At 37.6% G+C, this 26723-nt stretch overlaps 1 protein-coding gene and 1 long non-coding RNA gene across 2 annotated transcripts in view; one reads left to right on the forward strand and one right to left on the reverse strand.

The window, feature by feature from the left end:
• The window catches only part of LOC106932145 (A-type potassium channel modulatory protein DPP6-like), a 111547-nt gene that overhangs the window by 59076 nt on the left and 25748 nt on the right, over positions 1 to 26723 (forward strand). Inside the window, exons 4-8 of the mRNA XM_088001435.1 lie at positions 12005 to 12099; positions 12499 to 12573; positions 14768 to 14820; positions 17369 to 17450; positions 25581 to 25701. Of these exons, the coding sequence (XP_087857561.1) occupies positions 12005 to 12099; positions 12499 to 12573; positions 14768 to 14820; positions 17369 to 17450; positions 25581 to 25701 (426 nt within the window). The remainder of the gene's footprint in view (positions 1 to 12004; positions 12100 to 12498; positions 12574 to 14767; positions 14821 to 17368; positions 17451 to 25580; positions 25702 to 26723) is intronic.
• LOC106910969 (uncharacterized) lies at positions 8014 to 8747 on the reverse strand. The gene is made up of 2 exons (XR_015761651.1): positions 8553 to 8747; positions 8014 to 8472 (listed from the first exon to the last, which is right to left on the reverse strand). It is a non-coding gene; the product is annotated as an uncharacterized LOC106910969 (long non-coding RNA).

The raw sequence follows: 26723 nt of genomic DNA on the forward strand, positions 1-26723 counted from the left end.
TATTATGACTTCAGGCAGGAATTATGGCTGTGATTAAGGGCGAAGCGTGTTTGTTTTGTTGTTATGTATAATAGATTTACAGCCGACACAGAGCCTCTTGTTTCGGTTTATTAAAATGGATTCAGTTTGGAGGCAGTTGGCAAGTTGTAGGGCTGGACAATATTGCTGAAAGACTTGTCACGACATAAGCATTTTATATAAGTGTAAATAATTATTGATTGGCTTTTTTGTTGTTTGGTTTTATCCACCGTTTTCAGTCCACACCATTTTTTGTTTTTATTTTTAAGCAGTTTTGAGGCACAGAGGTGGAACATGAAACTGCTGCTGCAGCAGTTACTCAACTCGTTGTTGCTAGGTAACCAGAAGGGAACTTGGAACTGCTTGTTACTCAACAGGGTGTTGCTAGGTAACCAGAAGGGAACTTGGAACTGCTTGTTACTCAACAGGTTGTTGCTAGGTAACCAGAAGGGAACTTGGAACTGCTTGTTACTCAACAGGTTGTTGCTAGGTAACCAAAGAGTTATGGTGCATTCATACCAAACTTGATTTGAGTGCCAGTCGCATCTGGTTTGCATTTCAAATCTACATGGAAACATGTCGCCACACGTTTTACGCACCAGGCGCTGCGCAATCGAAGCGTTTTTGAGCGTCTGATGCTGGAGTTGAAAAAATTTAACTATCGCTGCTGAATCTGGAGCATCAACCAATAAGAGAAACTCCGCTGTGTGATGCAGTGGCCTGTCGTTGGTGTCCTGCCAGGAGATGGAGGCACCGATTAGCAGCAGGTCGGCAAACTGGATTTCCATTTTAAATGCGTATACGATCTACAATGATTATTAGAAGTACAATGATTAGTATGAACACAAACAGTTTGATAGTTTTAATAATTGCCGCAAAATGTAATAATGTTACCACTTATTTGGCAGAAAGTATTGCCAGGATTTTATTACCGTTTGTGTCAATTATTACATAAAACGGTTTTAATGTTTTATTATATTTAAAGCTCAGTTATATTACATTATTACATAATGCAGCTTCTCTATTAATTATTTAGTGAGTGTCACAGGGAGAGAAATATTAAAGTTTATTTTTATGACACCTCAATCTAAAATGACTTTCTGGCACAAAGGGAAATTTATTTCGTCTTTCAAGGAAGCGAGGAAGTCTTCTGACAGCTGTGAAGTTCATTGTTGTTCAGTCATAAGAACCTGGAGAGGAGGAAGACAAATCTGATCTCAGGAGTTGTGTGTCTGTGTGTATCTCATGGTAAATTTATCAGCTTCTTTGCTCTAAAGCTGCGAACGTCAAGACACAACATCTGAAGAGTTGGGTGTTACCTTTGATCCAAGTTTGAGCTGCAAAGACGTTGCTAAAAATAGTCAACGTTCTCCTGCTGACACAGATTTTATACAAAGGTTTTTATGAATATTGTACAGGCTGGATGGATGTGTTGGACTTCGTTTTTCAGCAAGTAATGGTCCGTCTTTTGAGTCTTTGCACGACAAAAGAGATGTTCCGCCCTCACCGGAGAACCGGGGCAGAATCTAAGGATGCAGAACCTCTGGGCCGGACAGGAACCTTTAGCTCCGTGTTTCTTACCAGCGTTTTGTTTCAGAGGCTTCCTGGGAACCTCTGGATTCATGTTCGTCTTTCTTCCCTCCATCCAACGCTTCACTGTGTTCATCCTTTATTTTTTCACTGTGTCCCTTCATTCTTTCTTTCTTATATTTTATTTATTCCATTTGTTTCCTGCTGTTATTTTGTCCTTTGTCTTCTGTCCTTTTTCAGCCTTTCTTTCATTCTTTGTTTCAACCTTTCATCCTTCCTTTCATCCTATATTTAATCCATTTCATCCTGTTCCTTTTTTCTTTCTTTTGTTCTTTTATCCTGTCTTTTATCCTGTCTTTTATCCTGTCTTTTATCATTCCTTTTATCATTCCTTTTATCATTTCTTTTGTTGTTTGAACCTTCCTTTCATCCTTTTGTTCTTTGTCATTCATTTCATCTTATCTTTTGTCCTTCATTTTTTGTTCTTTCAACCATCTTTTCATCTGTTCATCCTTTCTTTCGTCCTTTCCGTCATCCATTCATCCTATTCCTTTTTTCTTTCTTGTGTTCTTTTATTTTGTCTTTCATCCTGTCTTTTGTTGTACCTTTTATCCTTTCTTTTGTTGTTTAAACCTTCCTTTCATCCTTTCTGTCATCTTTTGTTCTTTCATCACTTACTGTTTCTTTCAACCTTCCTTTTGTCCTGTCATCCTTTATTTTACCATTTCTCTATTATTTTCTCTCCTTCATTCCTTCTTCCTTCCTCTTTCCTTCAATACTTTTGTTAATTTCTTTCACTTTAAATTACAACAGAAGTTATTTTTAAGTATTAGCTCATGGCAGCTGAGTACAAATGACTGCCACACCTTTCAGATTTTTTTGGAAACACTTTTTAAAACTCCATTAACTTCACAGTCATGTTCCACTTTGTGCTGCTTTGTCACTTAAACATCCAGCTACAATCCCAAGGCGTTCATACATAAATGCGTTTGCTCCATGCAGGATAACTGATCGATCTTCACCCGACTGTACGGCTGTAAACCTATAGCTCTGAAATTAGACGATCAATTCAGCAATTAACTTTGCTCTTGTCGAGCTGTTATTGGAAAAAAAAATCTGTTATTATTCTGCTCACACTCTGCTTATGTTTTCATTTTAGCCGTACAGTATTGTTTTAAATTTACTCTTTCAATGAGCTTTCAGCTGCAGAACAGAACCAGCACTCGGTTTGTTGCACATTTTATTTAGCAAAATGCAGTTATGTATTTACAGATTTAAATTTATAATCCAATTTAATTTCTTCACATCCCTGTAAGGTACTTTCAGTTGAAGTGTTTTTATAAACTCATCTTGCTTTCATCAATATTGAGATAAAATATGTTTATGTGCTAGAAAACTTTAAATTATTTGAAGTATTTTTCTGAGAAAAACAAACTAAATAACCAAAACTGAGGAACCTCCTTCTGTTTCCAACTCCTCAGCAAGGAAAGCAGCTATTGGCTGACTTAAGGCTTCCACATACTCGGGCGTACTTCAGTCCGCCGGACATTTCCGCGCAAACATACATTTTTATGACCTTGTACTCTAACATCAGGTACTGATTTAACACCAGTACCTTCCGAACAACGGCAGGAACTGATGATCTGGTATATGTTCATTTTGGATGGCTACACAAATTGTTACGTCGAGCACAGTTGTGCTTCTGGAACAAAGTAAACTAAGCTTATTATGAACCGATCGTTTGATTACAGTTAATTCAGCGGCGCTGCGATGCCCTGCTGACTCAGCAGCGGCTCTCTGACTTTGCAGGATTAGCCGACATGTGAAAGCCGTTCTCTGACCCGCACTGACAGACAGAGAAGAAACGGGGCTAGACGCCTCCAGCGTACTGATTACCTAAAGTTCCTTTATTTACCACAATCCTAATGGATATTAACTGGCTGGATGAGTAAACATGCTGATTATTTGACTTGTATCCAGACATTTTTCCCATAAATTAATTTATCTGCCAATAGAACCAGCGCTTTTTCATCAATATTAAGAAATTATTTCCTTACGACAAGCCTTTATATCTTGCTGAAAAGTTACTTTTCAGTTAGTTTTTGCCATTTACAAAGATATTTGCACTAGAAACTAGGCCAAACATACTTGGTGAGATTTTGTGTTTTTGCACAAGAGAGCAGGGCAAAGTGTCCGCAGCAACTCTTTAAGTGGGGATATTTCTGCAAATTAATATTTTGCAAAGTCTCTGCAAACACATTCAAGTCTGAATTTTAGATCTCATGCATCAGTTTGATGTTTTATTCCACTTACCAAACGACTTAAATGACCAACTATAATTTCTTCTCATGATTTGAAACAATGAGATCTTGTACAGGATTTGATGGAGAAGCCCACGCTCGCATTGTGGTTTATATTGTCATTATTGCAGCTATAATTGTTATTTTACACGCAGCAGCCCCGCTAATGATCTCCATTAGGCACACATGCATGTTTTCTCCGAGTGCATTGATTAGTTTCAAAGCAGAGTTGTGGCGCACAAACTCAGAGAGATTAAAACGAGCGACCATAGGAGCGTAAACAGCTGACATGAAGGTCACCTCACTGGTTGTGAGGTAAATCAATTATGCTGCGTTTAAGGACCAATAGCAAGTAGAGGCTGTGAACGCATGAAATCCATTTTATGGTTTGTTTGAATGTTGTGGCTGGCAGGTTTTGCCTAAATGTTTGCTCTCATGCTGTGCTATAAATGTTGCATTTTCCAGTACGGTTAAAGGAGGTTGGAACCTGAGAAGGCATTAATCACTGAGATTTTAGCTGTCTGCATAAGTGATGAATGATGTGCAGTGATGCTTTAAAGTGCTTTCGCAGTGTGTGGTGACTTTTACAACAATAACTTTAGCTAAATGATTAAAGCAACTGTTCAGTACATGAGGTTGGAGAAGGTTTAGCCTGTTCCTCTGCAGTCTGTGTTTTCACCCCTAATAGAGACGTTTTAATTACAGTTTTAACTCAAAGACAATGATGCCAACTCTAAATGGCTTCTGCCTGTCTAAGTCATTAAATGACATCATTAGCTAATTTCCATAATAGGCTATTTGCAGCATTTTTGGTGCAGATGGATGGTTTTTCCCAAACGATTTTCACTGACAAATTACAATCTAATCAAGAAGAAAATGTTAGAAACAACACAAAGTATGTCTTTTTTATTTTATCTTATTTTTTTCAATTTTATAGAAAATAGGATCTTCATTGATTTTTAATCAAAACCAGATTTGGACACTTATTCGTCAAAGTTAGCTAATTACAGCAAGAGTTGGGGAGGAAGAAAACTCCACTTCCTTTTTGATGAGGATAGCCAAGAAATAAAAAATTCATACCCAGATAATGCAAGAGAAAAAAAAATCAAGAAATTGTATGTCTGTCAGACCAAAATACAAAACCCAGTTTTCATGTTTCAGTCTTATAATTTATATTAAAATAAAAAAATACTTAATTCTATAAATTATACCAACTTTTTAAAAATAAATGACACCTGAATTCTCCTCTGCTTGCTGATTTCACTCTTATGAAGGAAGTAAAATGTTGCGATATTGCAGTGAATCATGAAGCAGCGTTTAGCCTTCAGCTGCTGTGTTGAAAATGAATATTTTCTTTTTAAATATTGTCAGGTTGAATTTTTAGCATGACAACAGCGATATTAGGAGATTATTATCCTGCTGGTGGACCGTTATGTCGTCATGTTTTGACCACTCAGCTGTAAATGTGAAGTCTGGATTCAGAGATTTTCTCAATAAGCCATTCAGCCTTCGTCCTTTCACACTTTGAGTCGTTACCCACGACTTGGCAAAGTTGTGACACATTTGAATATGTAGTAATTAAACTGACAACCACACCAAGTCAATCTAAAGAAGATCTCTGCTGAGTCATTTGGCTTCAAAACCCAATCATAAATTAAAAACCTCTCAAGTTGTTTGCTGTGTAATCATTGCATGAAAATGAACGTCTCAGACAGAAACCTCTGAAATTAAATATTTTCCTCACCTCTTCATTATTAAGTTAGAAGTTTTTAAGGTTTTACTGTTGGAATTTCAGATGTTTTATCGTATATAACCGTAATGCTGGATCATTCTGAGCAGTGCAGAAACTGTGAAGCCCCCGCTGTAGATGAAAGCGGTGTTTCTGTTTCAAGCTGCTTATTTGCGGGACCCCGACGCAGAAAGTCTGAAGAGAAGAGGCTCATCTTTGATCACTCTGCTGATCTCACCGAGGTGCCTCAATACGTTACTATTTTATTCCACAAACTCACTTTAAACCATGCATACCTCTAAGAAAGCGGCGCAGTGGGGTTGGAGGGAACCTGCAACTTTTTTAAGGTACAGAAGATGCAAGTGAATTAACTAATGACGGGAAAATCATTTGGATTTTGCGCAAAAAAAAACAACTCGGCTCAGAGAGAGACTAATGAAGGAAAAAGTCTGCAGTGATTGACATTTCAGATCAAAACAAATGCCTTCCTGTGTGAAAACCGGCCAGCTGCAGCTCGGTTTCGCTGTGGGTGGTTTTGTTTTGTCAGCAAGTTCAGATTCAAGTTTTTTTTTTTTTTTCTGCTCATTTGTTTGGCCCATCATTCACTTGTTATTCTGCTCATTTGTCAGGTCTGTTGAAGACGAAATCCAGGCTCCAACGATGCAGCATGTAGCGCTTTGCAACTGGGAAATGTGCAAAGGAAATTTCCTTTTACGAGGAAGAAAATGACTATTAATACGAGAGGTGGATTGTTAATTAAAATGCAGTTTAAATTTTTATGAACCAATATTTCACAGCCCATATAAGCCGGCGGCTGCAACGTTCCCGCACTGTGGGACTGAAACTATTCGTCTTCGGCAACAACTTGTGCCACTTCCATCAAACCGGCCATCATCCGGAGCTGTGGGCAGGGACAAATGACCCGGAACTGACAAGAAAAATCTCATTTCATCCAGAACTTAACACCTTGGCCCGGCTCACCTCTCAGCTAACGGCACAGCTTACAGAAACTGGCTATTTCAATCAGAGTACTGTGTAATCACATGATGGTGGTTTACGTGGATGGTGTGCTTTGGGATTAGGGACCCTAAAGTAGTAATTCACCAACAGCCTGTTTCTTTGTTGTAGATTTCTGTCATTTCCATTGGTGGGGGATGTTTCTGACCGGTCTGTTTCCACAGTCCAGTTTATTATTCCAAGTCGGACATTTAAAATTTTAGCTTCAGGTGACACTTACTTGGAGCTTTGAGAAAGTCTTTCTCCCTTCCAGGTGTCTGCCGCTTTGACATTTTGGTTCCATTAAATGTTCCAGACGTTCAAATGACTTTTAACCTCAGACAGCAATAACCCAAATAAATACAACTCCACACCAATTTGGTCCTATGAGAAAACATCATTGTCCACTGGTTAAATAATGAGTCAATTGTGAATTTCACTCCCTCTACCTGACTTTTGTCCGACTTGTTGGGTCAAACAATTACAAAACTGAAATCTGTCTGACAACATGGAGTAGACAGAAGAACCCAGATCTAATTAAAAACATAAATGTGAAAGAAAGTCTGTATAGAAATGATTACGGATTCATTGTTTGTACTTTCTGACTGCAGTGAAACATACAGAGAATTGCTCTTCAGAAATGACTTCTTCCCAGGAGTAGTTGAGCTATTATTCCCAAAAACACAATAACACCTCCAGGAAGTCCCAAAATTACCCAGACTGTCATCTAAAGCACTGGAGGCCTCGCTTGCATTAATTAATTCAACTAAAGGAAAGAGACGCTGCCAAAATGGCCTCTATGGTAGAGATCTAAGGTCAAAATGACTGCTTACCTAACAAAACAGAGAACAGTTTCACTTTTAGAGTGTAGTCAATAGCAGTAGTCAATAGAACAATCAATTCTGCTCTAGCAGAAAATCCTGAAGGAGAAAGTCTGGCCAAGAACATTCAAGTCATTCAGGACAAAGAGTCAAAGCACAGCAGGACGTCGACCTACAATCAAAACCAATATAAATTAAAGGTTCTGGTCTGGGCTAATCTGACCAGAACCTTTAACTGACCATTCTTGCTGGAAAACTCAACTGTTACTGAAGAGAAATGTAAGAGACGAACTTCCTGTTGACACAAACACTTGATGGTAGTTGTTGCTAATGGTGGCACATCCAGGTATAATTTTAGGAGCCAATTTCTTTTTTGACATAGAGCCAGGTTAGTTTTAAGAACTTTCTTGTTTCCGGAATTTGAAAACTGTTTTAATTTTACTCACATCATATCTGTTTGATTGTCTTAAACCAAAGATGGCAACTTGAGTTTGAGACTCTGATTCAATGAATGAATGAATGACTTCAGATTGGACTTGGATAGATTAGAGTCTTTTTGTCATGTTGGGTTTTAATCGTCTGACCCACATGCAAGAACACCCACAGAACAACGGAAATCAGTAAAATTATATTTATTGCAGAGAATGACAGTCAGAGAAAAAGGGGAAAAAACTGGTCCGGAGAGGATTCGATGCTTCTGGTTGGAGCTAAGGGTGAGAGAGTATGGTGAGTTCGATGACTGGAGGAAATGGTAAACTGCTGGAAGAAAACTTAACGTTCTTACTTCAGCTGAGATGATACGGACCGGGGGGGGGAAGTCTGAAGGATCCTGGCCGGATTACTTGAGGTCGAGTGTTGCTGCTTCGCTTATGGTGGTGGGGCAGCTCTGGAGGGCGGACGAGATCTGGGCGGGTTTCGTTATGGCCGGAGAGAGGAGGGCAGCGAGCGTGGAGATCCGATCACCAAGGTGGGATTCAGGGACTTGGGCATCCGGTGGGCAATAATCCACCGGCGTCACAAGGAGAGGTTCTGCGCTGGATTTTCACTAAGGGGTTCTCAGCTTCTGTAGTGAGAGTTCCTATGGAGGCACAAAAAACAAAGAATCACTAGAAATTCACAAAGTTCGATCACTGGAGAACTTCAGGTGGCCTGTAATACCAAAACTGGCAAAACACTCTGGCACTGGTGTGTAGGCTGCCTCCTCCTCTTATGCTCCTCCAAATGAGATCATGCAGTGCAGGTGATGAATATCAGCTGGTCCACACCCTCCAGGAATGACTGCCAGGCGCCCCCTGAAGGATGGACAGGGAAACAGCAACCCCAACCACAGACAGGAAACACCCAGGAACCCAACACTTTTCACACTTGATAGTCGGGTAAACTCTGTTTGATTGGGGACCAAAATTGCAACTTTTGTTACATTTTCAACTGGCGTGGTTTGCTTTCACATTGCACTGTGTCAAACACTCCAAACTCTTTACGCAACCTGTTGAGTGGTTGTTTTTACCCAGAATGCCCTGCGTTATAGTCTGCTACCTGCTTTTGGAGCGGTCTCTGGTCCGCTTGACATTCACATATGCATTTGAACCCTTGTACCGCAGCGGAGTTCACTTCAAGCAACCCAAGACCTCAGTTTGTAGGCCAGAGTTTGCTTCTTTGGTCTGCATCAGAGTAGAGCCGGACTTTCTGGGCCAACAGACCAAAGCAGACTAAAGACTCAAGATGTGACTTGGGCTCATAAATGACAAAAAGTACAGGTTTAACTTCCTAATCTTCAGCAGTATAGAGTTAGAGAGGCAGTAGATGTCATAGATTTGAAGAAATGAAGCTTATTTCATTGGTCAGACACAATGACCAATGACCATTTTATTGGAAATGGTCATTTTCCAGTGCATTTTGAATGCATTTGGTCATTGGTCATTGGTCAATGACCAAATGACTGGTCACTGTCATTTCACTGGTCATTGTGTCTGATGACCAATGACCATCAGACACAGTGAAGTTTTCCAACTCCATGACTTCATATGGAGTTGGAAAACTGATATGAACGTTTCCCTCTGAAGGAAAACCGTACCGTTTTATCGCCCACTGTTTGGTGAATCAAGCTTCTAATGAGTAAAAGTTATGATTTCTAAATTTCTGACTTACCAGTCACCAGTCTGAGTTGGTGAAGTTAAGAATCGGCAGGTCACAACGATGCCCCAGTTAACCTTTGAGCGTTTTAGGACGGCAGGATCATCATTTTTGAACTGTGCCTTTACAGAGCCACATCACTACAACCAGTCTTAACAAATTCCAGCTTTCCTGGTTTATCCACCCTATCTTTGTGAGTCTCTGTGTGTCTCCTTTTCTCCACCCCCCTGCCTGGATCTTCCCCCTGCCTCCCCGCCGTGAGGGTGGGTAAGGGCTGCGCCCAGGGCAGGATGCTGAATTAATGAGACATACTGCTATGAGAGGTATAGATCAGAGTGGAAAACAGCGCCCTGGGCTGATGCACAGCGACTGAAGGTGGAAGAGAAGGGAACAAAGACGAAGAGAGAGGGCGAAGGGAAGATGCAATGCCTCAAGAACTGCATGGGAATCTGAAAAGGGAGAAAACAAAGAGCTGAAAAGGTGAAGGAGGGACGACGAGGTCAAAGATGATCAGCTCAGTGGGAGAGCTTATCTTTAGAGAATGATGGTGGGAATTTGAGATATTTTCTCCAAATTTCTTTGTTTTAAGTTGTGTGAGCACAGAAAAAGGCTAGAAGTTTGGATTTTAATTCACAACTCAACTCCGTAAATCAAATCGATTCTTCTGTGAGCGTATCGTTTTAGGTTTCATTAATCCTAGCCCCAAGGTTCTGGCAGTAGAGCTAAATCATTAAAGTACAACTAATTTCTTTTTAGTCTGAAGACGAGAGCTGCTTGGTTCTTGATATAATCTAATATTCTACATTTCTTACTCTAAAGTATTCAGATATTTCCTATTATTCTGATATTTAGTAAAAAAAAAAAACTCAGCACATGCCAATAAAATGACAACAAAATGACATTTTCCACAAATGTTTGTTGTTTTTTGTTAAAATGAAGAGACAAATGTTTCATCATTAGGTCTAGGATATAATGATGTCAGATAAAAGACCTCATATATTATGTTTTCAATATTTTAAAGAGCTTTAAATCAATAGTTCCCAAGCATTTTCATTTTCCCCCCATTTTTATTTTCTTTTATTGATTTTGCCGCTTTTTCACCCAATTTCAGTACATTAACTGACCATTCGCAGGTATACGTGGAAGCGGATAGTGTTGCACAGTAGAGAGAACATAAATGAGTCCATTTTCCATCCTTGTTTAGTTTGCCAGGTGTTTTTAACAAGGGGACAAAAGCTGTTGAGAGGACGTTTGGTTGTGCGGATCTAAAACTGTCTAAAAGTGCTATCGCCAGCACGTTCTGCATTAAAGCCATTGTGATGGTAATTCTGTCACCCCTAATGGACAATTAGATATGCTAGCAGATAGAAAGCACTCCGCATAACAATCTCTGGGTTCTAATTACCTCACCAAATGGCGTGGTTGTTCATGTTTCTGTGGATCACAAGAGCAATAAGACACGGGAGCAGGGGTAGATTGAAGGTTAAAGGGGGCAGTTGCCATATTAAACGTGTCCTTCGCTGATAAAGGCCTGATGGATGAAGAGCTGCACCAATGTTCATACAACTGTCAAATAATGGCTCCTCTCAAGGATTTCTTTTAGTGGCTTGAAATCGGCGCTTTGCCTTTCTGTCACAAGAGAAAACTGAATCTGCAAAAAACACACAAAATCTTAGTAACTTTGGTCTTTTTCTAGAATAAGACAAAACTAGTTTACAAGTAACTTTTCAACATACAGTATGAGCTTGATTTTAGTCAGTAATTTCTTAATATGGAATAAAAATACTTATTTATTTTACTAAGTACAAGACATTTTGTTAAGGAAGGTTGGTGGCATTTTTTTGGCCCTAGTGGCCTTTATTTGATAGTTAATTGACAGGAAGGTGGGCAATGAGAGAGGGGAAGACATGCAGTAAAGGTCGCCAAGGCCGGGAATCGAACCTGTGACGGCCGCGTCTAGGACTGAGGCCTCCATATGTAGGCTGTGCCCAACCCCTGTGCCACCACAGCACATTGGTGGCATTACCAACTGTCACTCTTTGGTTACCTAGCAACTCACTCGTTCTTTGGTTACCTAGCAACAACATGTTGAGTAACTAGTGCAGCAGCAGTTTAAAGTTCTGCCACTCTGCCTCATAACTGCTTAAAAAAAAATTTTAAAAAAAACTCTGGAGTGAAAGCTGAAACCAGCTTGGCAGTATTTCAAATATTTAAATCAAAAACTGATTAATAATTAACAATATTGACTGATGTGACACCATTATATTGTGATGCATTTTTCAGACATATCGTCCAGCCATAATGTATAATAAATCTAAAGTCTGACTTTTGTGTCTATATCTTTGTGAAGGGAGAAAAATTGTTTGCTGTTTAATAAAAGATGGATTACTGAGGTTTTCCTCCACTATCTCGTTTTATTAAATGTTTTTAATAACTTTACCCTCATTCCTCATCGCCCTGTCTCCTCTTCTTCACAGGTAATGAGTTGCTTTACCGCAACCGAGACGGCGACGTCGTCAAGTACAACGTCGACACCGACGAGCAAACTGTCTTGGTCCAAAACAAGAAATTTGTAAGTCACCGCTTTTCTGCTTTTTTCCAGTATTATCATAATAATGACAAGACAGTTCTGCTGACGGTGGAAGGCCTTAAATTAAATCCTAGCTCTTCTTCTTTGGGTCAGCAGATCCAACCTCCTGCAGCTCCTTCTATTGGAAAATTTAATCAAACCATGCATCATGTTTTAGTGAAATGTGATTCGAATATGTGGGCAGACGTCAAGATAGAGATGCAATAACATTATATCAGCAATCATACTGGCGAAGCACAAGTGCAAAGATTAATGCAACCCCCATTTACGTCTGAAGCAAGACAATCTGTCAGAGACAGCTTTTAAGGACTGGTTTAATAAAAACAGCATGCATGGTTAGCGATGTGTGTTTCTGTTCTGAAATCTACGTCTGATTCACAGGAAATGTACAAAGCCAGCAGGTATGAGGTGTCCCCGGACTTGAAGCATGTGCTGCTGGCCTACAACGTCGCACCGGTGAGCTTCTCATTTGTTTGCTTGTTTTTTGAATTGGCAAACTGACAGCCAAATATGTCAGGAGAGAGCGGAGAGAAGGTGGTGGGGGGAAGTAATCACGGCGAGGTGTGAAGGCTTGGCGCACACAGGCGAAGTGGGGGGGGGGTGTCGGGGTTGGAGGGGCGAGCACAGCTGAGCGGAACTGCGGCGAGGGAGGCAGAAACACAAACAACCCCCTCGACGCCTCGCGGGGCTCGCAGAGCTGCAGATGAGATCGACGGGCGAGAGCAGGAAGTATTGGCTGGGAATATATCATTTCTGTGAGGTTCTTGAATAAAGTGCCCCGCAACTGCACTGGATGATATGGATCAAAGCGCTTTCGCCTCCTAATATAGCTGCATCAGATATATTGAATCATTCACCTGCTTACCTGGTGTTCGCCTTCGTTTTGGCTTTATTCTCCTGCAGCCAGAGTGTTTGTTCCTGTTAGGCTCTGAAAGATGCCTGCAGATATATAATCTGCTGTTATTGCCTGAGATGAATAGAGAATATTATGACAAACTGGATGGTGTTGTGGTGTTTGTATTTGCATTTATTATCCAACTGAACTCCCCATCACTTTGATAGATGACAGTCATTCCTCCTGTATGCTCATTGAAGCGGCACACAGTCACATATCCGTGCTTTATTTCTCTGTAACGTGCAGGATGGATGTAATGCGCACCAAATAACGTGAGAGAATAGCAAGACGTGCGTAACTCTTCCAAATTACAATGTTAATGTTTTTATTACGGAAAGTGAACTCAGATTAGTAGATAATTAATGAATATATCCAAAACTACAAGAACAGTATCTGCATAATATCCTTATTAGAACTAATTCAATGCAACCCTCATTAAAATCAGTTCAATTGATAGTTTACCTGTATAGTTATGCAACATTTTATCAATGCTGGTGTGGAAATTATTTAGGAACTACAGTAAATTCACAGTTCAATGTAAGCAGATTTTTCTTTGGAACGTCACTCCAAATTATTTACATGAAATTTGCCTGTTTGGAGCTTTTTCTCCTAAAATAATTATAAGAAAACCAAAATCAATAGTGACAGTGCTATTTGACGTACTATTAGCTAATCCTGAGTTAGCATGTAATTCAGGACTTTTTTAGGCTGTAGATAAAAACTGCTGACTCAGACTATGGATACACAGTTTCCACTTTGTGTAGTTATGATTAATACGGTTTATTTGGTATGTGAGCTGTTAAAATGGTCAGCTCTAAAGTTTTTAGATGAGATCTGTGGATTTTAGCTATTTGACTTTGGTTGCTAACGTTTGCAGGTACTTACAATGGCTTTCAACCCTTAAAAATGTAATTTTGTTATATTTAAACCACAAGCTTTAGTCTATTTTATTGGGATGTTATGTGATAGAAGGCAAATGGACATTGCTTTGTGTGCACAGTCATACTGAATCAGGAAGAGTTGGAAATAGTCTGTCATGATGTGTTGTGGTAAAATCTGTGGTGGGTTTTTGTGCATTTAAAGTTAAATGTGCAGTAAAGGCCAAAGTTATTCATACCCCATTTAGGTTTAAATTCAACTTCATTCATTTAAGATGTCTCTTTCTAATTGGAAATTAGGCTGGGATTTTCTCAAAAAGTAATTAAACTGTGAAGTTTAAAATAATTTGTAAGGTGATATTTTGAAAATGTATCTTTTCTATATGAGCTGCAGATATTTTAGGTTCCATTAACTTTACTTCCAGTTATAAGAAACTATGTGAACTTGGTTATTTTAAACCTAAATCTGCCAGAGGAGTGAATTATTTTGGATTTGCGTATAAATAATTCCTGCGTCTGAACCTGAATGTTCAACGGATCGGGAGTTACTCTGTTTTTCTATATAAATAAAAAATGAAGTAACAAGTTGGAGCTTACATCAATATTATTTTAAAAGTGTCTGTTTTATGCAAATGTTTTAAAAGCTTCTTAGATATTGCTTGTTTCTTTGTATTATTCATTAACAACTCTGTCTCTCTGAAGGATTTATTAATGTGCTAATCCTGTTTGTGGTTTCTTTAATCTCAAAGAAAACACTGTTGTCCAGTTTAACCTCTGTGGACTTTTAATACTTTAGTGATTTCACTGAGCAGAGGAACAAAAAACAAATGCTTTTTGTAAATGAAAAGGAGTTTAAACAAAGTATTTTTCTTTGCAGGTGTACCAGCATTCCTATACGGCTTTTTACATCATCTGCAGTCTGGAGACTCCGTAAGTCGGCTTATGACAGACTCATTGGGTTTTATTATGTGAAATCTCATCAGACCTTCTTTCAAGAAGATTAATTCCAAAATCATCCAGCAAATCACCTCAAATCAACCTTATTGTTTATTTCTGAAAGCTGGCTGTAAGTCTGAAACCACAGCTAACTGCTTTTCAGCATTTTGTCCCTTCGACATCCTGCTAGAATCGGGCTATTTTTGATCCTGTTTTGGATATTTTTGCATGCCTGAGATGCGTTTTTGTTCCTTCAAGGTGCCTGTATATGTATATCAGTATAATGATTCAAGTTGGTATGGCCACGACTGATCATATCGCATCACTCTGAGTGATTTAGGTTGTCAAATCACACCATCCTACCATTGTACATCCACCTCAGGTCTCATAAAATCTGTAGCATTTTCTTAAAAATACACAAGTTTCCAGAACTTCCACCGTCAATTTTAGCAAAGCTATGGAGAAAGAAACGGCAACAATCAATCAATCAAGTTTATTTATTTAATGACAAAGCAGTTCAAAGTGCCTTACATCATAAAAACATCATACAGTCACCACATTTTGTCAAGTATCATCAGATATGTTGGTCAATGTTCCAGTGATTGTTGCCTTATGATTCAAAGGAAACTCTGAGCAGTCAGTCCCTCCAGTTTGTTGAGAATTATCGTGGCAATTCACACAAAATCAACACTTTTAATGCGCTAAAACATAATTAGGAGTTTATTGCAGGTTTTTCTCAAAAATTGTCAGAAACGTTCTTACTTGTACTGAACAGCTTCTTCAGCCTTTACTGGTCTCAGATTATAGTCCATGATCTATACAGCATGTAATTAAATGCCGACTTTACTGTCATAAATAAGCGCAAATATTTCTAAATTGGTACCACAAACACTTTGATTTTTATTGCAAAAAATCACAAAAAAAATCATGAAATCCTGGAAGAACTGAAAAAAATTAAATATTTAATTTTAAGAATTCATTCATATTTTAGACTTTAGACTTTAGACTTTAGACTTTAGACTTAGACTTTATTATCATTTTGCATGCACAAAGGTGTATACAGAACGAAATTTCGTTGCATTTCGGCTCAGGACAGTGTTTTGAGCTTTCAATGTTGTGAATTTTAACAGCTTTTATGATCTTAATTTGGCCCAAAACAAAAGAGTTCAAACTGCGGCTTGTTTTTTTGTATCCTAGCAACAGTTACTGCTGATAATAGGTGCAATTTGGGGGTGTACGTACCTTTCGCACCAAGTTCAGGCCTATGTCTTTGTGCGAGAGCGAAAGTTGTTAATTTAAGTGAGAGGAGCCGCAAATGACACACAGAGATTAGCAGCCGGGCCCCCAAGAGCCACCAAGTGTCTCACTTGGAGTGCCGCCAGCCTGGTGTGGCTCTGATGAGGTTGCAGGCTCCAGCTCCGCAGGAACCCCGTCGTCTTAATTAGTTGTAAACTGGGCCGTAGGGAAATGCACTAAACAAACTCTGCAACAAAAGTTGATTTAATCTAAATGTTGAGCACTTAAATGGCTGAAGGGGAGAGACAGAAATTAGTGAAGCAATGCAAGTTTGCAACCCCTGCAGTTGTAATTTATTTCCATTAAATCTTAATAAAAGAGGAGCTATTTACAACTCTGTTTAGTATGGCTCTTGCTTTTGATAAACAAAATGTATGACATTAGTTTCAAAATAGTATTTTGCATCTTTAAGCATATGAGTACAGAGTAAAAACACTGCAAAAACAAAATCTTATCAAGTATTATACCAAGTTATTCCAGGTGAAGTAATTTGCCAGTAGAACTAATAGTTTTTCAATAATATTAATGAATTATTGACGAAAACAAGCTCTTATTTCATATGTAGACAAAAATACTTAGATTTTGTTATTTTGCAGTGAAAATGACCTTATTTAAAATCATTTTGTGATGTATTTTTTTCATTTTGTCGTTTTTGTCATTCATGGATGCACATAAGAAGACAATGAAAATACTGTCATGCTACAGCTTTGGCATCCCACAGTAAAAGCTCAAAGCTTACAGACGGATGAATCACTTTCAGATCTCAGTGATGGGATTTTTAACCCAGGGAGGTTGTTGCTTTTTTGAAGTCTTTCCCCACATATCTGAATTTGTATCCCAAAGTTGATGCTTGTTTTCCCCCTTTGATTTATCTGAGGTGCAGGTCCCAGCATGGCAGCATTGTATCTGTTTATATATATGATATAATGTGCTGCCACCCAGTGGTGTTGTCCTCTTTAAAGCCACATTCACATCTCAGTGGCTGACCTCATTCATCGTCAGCACCAGACAAAGACAAAACGTCAGCAGCACCTCTAATTCAGCCGCCTGCACCGCACAGCACTGTTCCCAATAAGGAGAGGTGACACCCTTACACACTGTGGCTATTTATGGAGACACTTAAACCTTTGTTCGAAGATGTTCCACACTTGTTCTACTGATGCTGCTGCGGCGCTGGGAGCTGAAAGTCATTGTGTTTGTGTTCAGGCGTCTTCACTTAGCTTCTCCCCGTCTGTTTCCCCCCCAGAGAAACCTGGAACCTGAATCCTCCGGAGGTCCGAAATGCTCAGCTGCAGTTCGCGGGCTGGGGACCCCAGGATCAGCAACTGGTAAAAAAAAATTTATATTTCACCTGTTCCGACCGAGGTTATCTAAAACCAGCAAAATAACTGAAATTGGGAAAACATTTTCATAAAAAATGTGGAAAAACTATAACTAACAGGAACTAAATCATACTGAAAATATAGATGTGACATACTTTGTTTTTGTGTTTATTATTATATTTTTTAGCCTTTTGAGTTTGTTTTCAATTTAGTTTGACAGTTTACGTCAGCTGTCGGCAAATTACGTCACTCCGTAATCATCCTAGCGGCTACGCTAGTAGACAAAGTGGCGACGGCAAAAGTCGGGAGAAAACGGCAACAGTTGGTTGGTCAACAATAATTAAATTAAAAAAAAAATTCAGTATTCATCACCTAATTAATGTATAATCAATACGTTGACTTTTTAAAATTTTCCACCCAAAAGGAAAGTATAAAAAACTAAAACTATTTCTATAACTAAATAAAACTGAAGTAAAACTAAATATTTTACTAATAAAAACTATACTGAACTATTATAACTCTGATTCTGACTGATTATTTTCTAAGATACATTTATTCAGAGTTAACAAAGTGAACATGAAACTTTTCCAGGGCAGCCAGAGAAAAGTGATGCCCTTCACCGTCTGTTTATAGTTTTAATGGAGGATAAAACTAATTACATCTGAAGCCAGGGTTTCTCCTCTGGGACTTTATATTGGCTGTTCAGTCAAAGAAATAAGAGTGTATTAATTAGAAAACACACGCCTCCTCAAGTTGCAGTTATTCCATATAAAATCTCCGGTACTATTTTTGGTGGAGGCTTTAAATTATGAGTTTCTGTTTGTTATGCTCATTATGCCTGCTTGTGTATTTTACATAGTTTTAAACCAATTAACTTAACTGGAAAACATTTTTTTCCCATTGCACACAAAAGATAAACTTTAATATTGTTTTAGTGAGTAAGTTATTATTGTTAAGCGCAGGAAGTGGAAAGTATGACATTGTTTCAGGTCAAGTTCAGCTTTTTTAGCCCATTTTATCAGATTTAAACTTTCTTTCTTTTCAGATGTTTTTTCATCTTTCACACAAACATGCTTTGATGGACTTGGTTTCCCATTCTCTGTAATTCTTTTTTTAAATAATTTTAGCCATTTATTTAGTCAGATTCTTGATTAAATGTTATGTTTTTGGTCAAGCGATACATGTGCGCCTCATCTGCAGATGTTATCAGTGTCCAAACTAGTTGCAACAAAATTTTGATTAAAAAAATGACAAAAATTGTCTTTTGTTAATTATTTCACACACAATATTTCACAAGATGTCGGATTTCTGCAGAAAAACCTGATAATTATTGTAAATCTTGCATATTTTTCTTCTTAAAAACAACAAAAAACAATGCAAGCAATGTCCTAAATGTTTCTTTTATCTTGAAAAACTTTCAGTTGGTGATCCTGTTTTTCTATCAAACATGGCTGATGTTGCATTTTCATTTTTACAAGACGTAAATTTGTCTGCTGCCACAGTGAAAAGTTGCCCTTAATTATTTCTAAATGTTTTTGCATCAACTTCCTGAGTTGACAAACCAAACCTGGGCCGTTTTTATTCTGTAGCGAAGGGCCGCACAAATTCACTCGGAGGGCCACAAATGGCCCCCAGGCTGCATTTTGAACACCCGTTATGAATCTTCATTGCAGCAGTTTAGGATTTATTTTCCAACCTTGAGACTTTTGCTGCTCATCTGTCCATCAGAAAGATCATTTAGGCTACGAAATCGATTAAAACAAAAGTAATGTTTTAAAATGATCTAATCAACTGAATACGATCAACTGACTTATTTAAGTCAGGGTTACACTTTATAATAAATGAATGGTTCATTTTAGAGTAAAAATGTAATCTAACTCCACCGTTCTCTCACTCTTAAGCTAGCTGCATCATTAAAAGCTGGTTGGAAATATCAAAATAAAAGCACTTCCTGTTCCATTCACTCAAAAGTTTAACAGTGATTATTTACTTGCTACACTTGCTTCTTTATTATGTTGTAATTTATTTGAAAAATATATGTACTATTTGGAAATGAAAATAAAGGCTTTAAATGTGGATTTATGTGGTTTTCCAATATTTTTTTTTAATTCTCCAGCTCAGTCTGACGGGGAAAAAAAAGCCTCCAGTCATTCATTTGATGGGAAAATGTTTAATTCAGCCATTCGATAAGTGAAGTTGCTCCTCAAGGACTTGGGATTTGACTAGGACCTGAAAAAATGTGAATTTTCATCACCTTTGCCTAAAGCTAGCTTTGGATTTGTTTGTGTTCCAGTTACATCTCATAACTGGTCAATGTATCCTAATTTAATAATCTAGAACAGGTTTGGAAAAAAATAAACTTTACGGATCTCTTGTCCAAATGTGATATTTTTACCTTTACGACTGAAAACATCTTGTCCTAAACAAACAAAGTGAGGTTTCATGAGCCCATTTGATCAACTCTAAAAGCCTCTAGATGTCTTAATGTGAACAACAACTCCCCAGACAAAAAGCAAATTCACATTTTCTACCACTTTTTAATGGATGTTTCTGATTAACTGTATAGAGCTGTTGTTTCTTTAAAGAACAGTGGAAGCAGGATTAGGATTTCTCTCCTTTGTAGTTGAAGTTTGCAGTAAGAAGCTGTGGAGAAACACGTTTGCACTGACTTAGCCGTTTGATTTAAAACCAGAAGCAGAAAGGCAACTCAGCAGAAACAAACAGGAGGCGCCATTATTCCTGCTGGTGCCTTTAAAGTTGCCAGTTTGGTGATGTATTGTAAGAAGAAGTCTGCAAACTGAACTCGGTTTAAAATTACAGCGTTTTAGTTCAGTGTTTGTGGGCCACAAACTTGATATTAGCTTTTTGAATGAACAGCATAAAAACAAGGCTGAAAGGTGAGAACTTGGGTTTAATCGAATGCTCTATGAAGAGATGCTAACTTCTAAGAACCAAGGGGTCTGTTAGAAATACTTAACAAATGCTTATATTTCAGAAATCTACTCTAAACTCTCCTTGAAATGTAGACAAAGGACAGGGAGGTAACAGAGGGTGCATTTTCCTCCTCTTATTTCTGAACCTGAAACTTATTCATAAATGTGCAGATGTCTTGAGGCTTTAAGGGCTGAAACTCATAAAAGCTGTTTTTCTTATAAAGAGCTGAGAGCCATCTGCTCCTCATCCCTTAAGGACACAGAGGCTGGAAGAGAACAAACTAAATGGTGCATTAAAATGTTCCTTGTTGTTAAACAATATATAATTATAGCCGGGTGGCATGAGGGCTTCCCTTGTTTTAATAGTGACCATGTTGAAGTCGTCTATAAAATAAAGTAGATGCTTCATGCATAAAAGAGAAGATATGCCAAGTATTTTATGACATATTTATATATACTGTAATTCTTGCTGGCAAATCAGTTTTTTAAGAATGTGGAAATTAAATAAAATGTTATTGAAGAGCTTGGATTTCTTTCACATCTCTGTTCCATAAAAATGTGATTTATTCGTAAATCAGAAGTTCAGCTTCTTTTTTTAATAACTGTGAAACTTTACAAACACATTAGGAGAATAAAGAGGTTGAAGGTATTTTCTATTTATTGCAAAATGCTTTTCCTTCATCAAATGGTTAGGAGTGGGTACATTTTTATCACAATATTTTGTAGTTCTATTGGTTATTATTTTAGGGTTATCTAGCAGTTATTTTTCAATTTACCGTCTATTAAGACTTTTACCAGATTAAACTGAAGTTAAAAAAAATGCTCCCTGCAACAGCAGGAGTGAAATCCCTGTAATAACCCGATAAGCGCAACGTGTGGCGGAATCACGGTACTGCAAATTGTAAAACTGTATTGTCGCAGACGTGTTCGAACAAAAATTGTTTTGTTTTTTTATGGACTTTTACTTGTTTGAATTTTATTTTTTTTGGCATTAAAAGATTACGAGAAAGCATTGGTTTTACACTCTGCCGTGTATGTCTTGAAATATTTTAGAGCTAAAGTTTGAGTCCTGTCCTTCCCAAAGCTGTTCTCCAGTTACATAAAATATTCGTGGCCTTCCAACTGGCCGTCAAGGACAAGCACCAAGGTTTTATTCCTAACATCCATAATTTATGTCCTCAAGTGGTTTTCATCGCTTCGGTTCATGAGACAGATTTATCATTGATTGGTGACGACATTTCTGACCCTCTGGAGACATAATGACCACATACTTTAGCACTTATTGTCTAAGCAAACTGACGCAGGTTAAACTGAGTCGTTGTCCATCTTCTAGATCAGCTGGAGTCTTAATGAGCTCCAGCATGCTGGTTTACAGGGCGGTCAGAATGTAAGTGATTACGTCCGGAAGCAAAATGCTATTAATTACCTGCTATCTGATCGGAGGATTAATTAGCTCACTGGTAGATTGATGTGGGCTCAAATTTTGCTTCATCGTTCATGCTGTGGTTTCGCTCCTAGCAGCTGAGATGTGTTAACAGGAAATGGCCTTTAGCAGAAACGATGCCAAACATGGGACTGAGGGAAAACTGTTGTTAAATGTTACATCTAATCTTTTGTATTCTGTTCTCAAATCCTTCATGTTCTTGATCGAGCCTCCTTTTTTGTCATCTACTCACATCAAGCTATTTGTTAGCCTCTGAAAATCATGTAGTCTGGAAAATTTGCAGCATAAAGATTTTCTTACAGTCCTTTTACCATGAAAAGTAAATCCCCCTGTAATTTTTTCCTTTGCACTCTGTAGGCGGCTAATCTTCCACATGGAGCCGATTCTCTTTCACAGAAGTACGGATACTTAGAGGCCTCAGGAGGCCTAATTCTTCTGTTGCTTTTCAGAGATGAACAAGAGGGCAAGAAACTGCATAACAGGCATTTTCCCAAATTAATTTCTGAACACAGTTCCTGTTAATCAGACTAGAAATGTCTGATTTGCATCGTCAAATCATGTTAGTGCCCCTCTTTTTATACGAGTTCAACAAGGCAAACTGTCAGTCAAAATACATTCCAGTTGGCTTTGTATGTGATATATGAAGCGTTTTTTATTTAATTTCTGTCCACTGACTATTCTTTATCTGTAAATCTGTGTGGTGTAAATACAAAAAACAATTTAAAATGCTTTTGATCACTGATTTTGATTGGTAGCTCTGCTAAGTCGATAGGGTTGGTGTACAGAAAGTAGCATAAAATCATCTGATAAGTTGAGATATCTAGTCATGGAATTAAAATTATGAAGATTAAGTACAAGAAAAATTTTACTGGTGCAAAGACACCATATGAACTTAGGTTTTATAGTTAAAAAAAATAAATCCATATTTTACAAAAAAAAATCTACTTAGTGGTTGCTACTAAATTATGGTGCTTACGAAAAATGTTAACACCATTTGAATTATTTAAAATGTTAGTTTTATTTTCAAGATATTTTCCTTATAATATTTATTTGTGATGGGCCAAAATAAAGCAAGTTGTCAGTAATTAGGGACAGGAAATAAATCATTAATATATATCATGATAGACACGTAATCAATAGATAATGCACCTGAGAGAACATTCAATAATTTTACTGACCTTTGATCCAGAACAGCACGGCATTCTGGGGGATGTAGGCAGAGGAAAGGCTTTAGCTCAAACTCTCAGCCAGCTAAGCTAGGTTGGTGGCATCAGCTAACTCACTTATGCCTTGGTTACCTAGCAACTCAGTCATTCTGTGGTTACCTAGCAACTCAGTCATTCTGTGGTTACCTAGCAACAACCTGCTGAGTAACTTGCGCAGCAGCAGTTTAAGGTTTTCGACTGTGTTTGGAGAAAAAACTGGATAAAACCTGGAAGGTCATGCCACCAGTTTGGCAATATTTTGGATGTTTAAAACAAAAACAAATCAATAATTATCCATTTTTGATTAATATGTAGTGATCTTATTGTGATTTGTTTGTTAGACATATCGTCCAGCCCTGATTAAATCATAACCAATGCAGTCTGTGTCTTTTGGAGACACAGTGAACAACAGACTAAAATTTAACTTATATTAAGCTACTAAGCATTTATGCATCAACTTGTTAAAAAATTTGGCAAAATGCGTAAGTCATGTTGACTCTGAAATACACTGAAATGCCAAATTAGCAAAGTATAGAAAAACATGCCCAGGAACACAGGAGCTGCAGTTCATTTTGCCTGAGTACAGCAGAGTAATGCTGTTGCAGCTGTTTTAGTTTCACTTCCATAATCCCAACAAACTATCCCCTGTCTTCAAACTGTTTTGTGCTCCAGTTATCCTCAGAGCAGATTTTCACCTTCCCTCAGAGAACGGGGCCAGGTCTCCTCTCTTTGTTGTGGCCTAGATTGGCTTCTATACCGGGACTTGGTGTGCATTGGAGTGTCACCAAAGCACATGAGGCCCACAGCTTGCGCCTCCTCAAGAGAAACTAATTGTGACAGATTCTGCTGTATTTTTTTCTGTTAAAGATTCAGCATTTGCTGAAGAAACTTAAGTGGCTAAGTTTTCACCACAAATATTAAATGTCAAACTGCAGAGACGGTGTAGCGAGTGGATAGATTGCTGAAATCTTGGCTGGTTTTCAGTTCAAACACAACATGTCAAACACAAGGCCCAGGGGCCAAATCTGGCCCGCCCTAGCTTTTTATGTGGCCCTCAAGACTCCAGAGGAATTGCATAAGTAGAGCCTTCAAGATGACTTAAATATTGTTTTATTAATCAAACCAAAGCAGTTTTTATCTGGACTACTAAATTACAGCAGTCAATACTTCCAGTTTTACTGAGGTCGTGGAAATTAACTTGAAATCAATAATTTTTTGCACTTGTGCAGAGCAGTTTATTAAAAATTTCCCAGAACAATTATCAAAAACATTTATTTTAAGTGATGCCAACCCCCACCTGCAGGTGGCAGTGTATTTCACTAATACTCTTAGCTGCTAGTAATAAAAAGTAAAATTTGTTATCATACCTAAGCGAAAATATTGCAATATTTCTAAATTAGCACCAGAAAAAATTGAGTCTTACTGCAAAAAAAAGACAAAACGCAAAATTATGGAGGGACTGATAAATGTTATCTAATTTTAGAAGAAGTTATCAAATGCAGAGACAGTTCTAATAGGGTTTATCGATGCATTCAGGCACAACCGGCCCTTTAAGAGCATTCATGATCTTAAAGTGGTTCAAAATAAAAACGAGTTGTGCCCCTGCTTTAGAAGAAGGAAAAATCTTAGCAGGCTGAAACAGAAGTGGACATCCTGCTGTGCAAAGCTTTATCATTCTGGCTGCACAGAGTGAATAGTTATTTGAGAATCTCTCTCAAACCACTACCAAGACACTTCCTCGAGGCCAAGACATTTACTTCCTAACATGCCAAATTAGTTTTTTTCTGTAACAGCATCGATTTCCATGTGGTATATTAAAGCAGTAACATCTTAAAATTCTCACCCAAAGGGCAGCCCTGCCTTTCCTCGCTTACTGTAAGGCTCTGATGGTCCATTATTCTCCTTAATGACTGAATTGACCTTCAGTTATCTTGAAAGCCCTGCAGGACTGTGTGGGGTTGGAGTCAAAGTCGAAACCTCGTTCCCTGTGGTTTGCAGTTTCATAAGACTTTAAAAGGCTTCCATTTTATTTGCATTGTATCAGAACTGTTTTTAAAAAAACTATGTATTTTTAACATTGTGTCATAATGACTCAATGAATTATCCAAATTAGACTAATATGTGCATTTTTTAATGCCAGTGTGTCGTAACATTTTGGCTTTTTATCTTTCTGATAACGATAATGTTGTTTTGACAACATTATTTGATTTTCAAGCAATATATTGATAATGGCACAATGCAAGTTCATCTCCTCAAATTTTAATTTTGTGCAGAACCTTTTAAATGTGCAAAATAAAACACAGCAACTAAAAACAATAAATTAAAAGGAGACATAAAAACCACACACAACCAAAATCATAAAACAAAGATCATTAAGTCTCTGTAAACAAAATAGCCCTTCAAAAAATATGAATCATCAGAATGGAAATTACAGAGGACGATTTAATGTATCATGCAATTAATTGATTAGTTGCTTAGTAACACTTCACTGTAATATTCAGCTTTATAAAAGCTTTTTATAGGCATCAATTTGATCATATTTTATCCCCTGTAGATATTCATATTTGAGAACAACATCTACTACCGGTCTAAGGTGGAGAGCCGTTCGATTCGTCTGGTGTCTACAGGCAAGGAAAGCGTCATCTTCAACGGACTCAGTGACTGGCTGTATGAAGGTAAAGTTTTATATTTAGTAAATTCTCTCTTTTAGTTAAAAAATGCATTGGAATCTTGGTAGATGAGAGATTCTGTCTGTTTATTTTTATATTAATTATTTTTATTGTTTTGCGTAATGGATATTTAGATAATTTGTCCACTAGATCAATTAATTAATAGGCTATTTTATATCAATCATTTAATTTATTTAAAAACAAGACAAACATAGTGATATTTACATTTGAAATGATCCATCTGGGACTTAAATCTGATTAAACTAAGGTAGGCTAGCAGATGCTAGCTGTGGTTTTGTATATAGGCTAATGTAGAAATTGACAGAATTCACAGACTTCTGTCAATTTCTGTCCTCCTTTTTTCCTTGTATGTCGTAATCAGATATGAAAATAGACATATTTATGATTTAAATCAAGCTAAGCTAACCACCTTTAGCCACCTTCAGTTTAGGGACTGAAATGTTTTTTTTTTTTCCACCACTGGAAAAAGGCTGTACATGTCCTTATAAAAAATAATACAAAAAAAATTACGCCAATAGTTTTGTAAAAACTATGTAAGGATAAAAAAGTAACTCAATATGAAGTTATTTTGCTCTACACTTTTGAGACTGACTTTTTTTAATCTACTTCTTGTAAAGTGAAACATGTAAAACTTTAGCAATAAAGGGACTACTGCCCTTGGTTAAGGTGAAATTAAAATTATGAAATGGCCATGTACGGTTAACTGTCCCTTAATAACAAACTGACATTTGCATCTTCTCCTTATAAAAGGAAGCTTTAATCTCCTGTAAAAAATTATGCTGTAAACATGTACACTAAAAGGCTTTCTACGCTCCTCCCTCCTTGTGCCCTGACATTTTTTATTAGCAATAAGCAATAAAAATGTCTGTTGCTTCACTATCATTTCAGACATGCAGCTCTTAATTTCCTGCAGGTAAATTAAAATTAAAAACTCTATTAATTTTCTTCTTCTTTACACAGCCTAGAAAATAAATGAGTGTTGTACATCGGCCATTTGCATTAATTTA

This window comes from Poecilia mexicana, unplaced genomic scaffold, assembly GCF_051168715.1.
Source record: "Poecilia mexicana isolate PSO_F unplaced genomic scaffold, ASM5116871v1 scaffold_20, whole genome shotgun sequence".
Classification (NCBI taxonomy): Eukaryota; Metazoa; Chordata; class Actinopteri; order Cyprinodontiformes; family Poeciliidae; genus Poecilia; species Poecilia mexicana.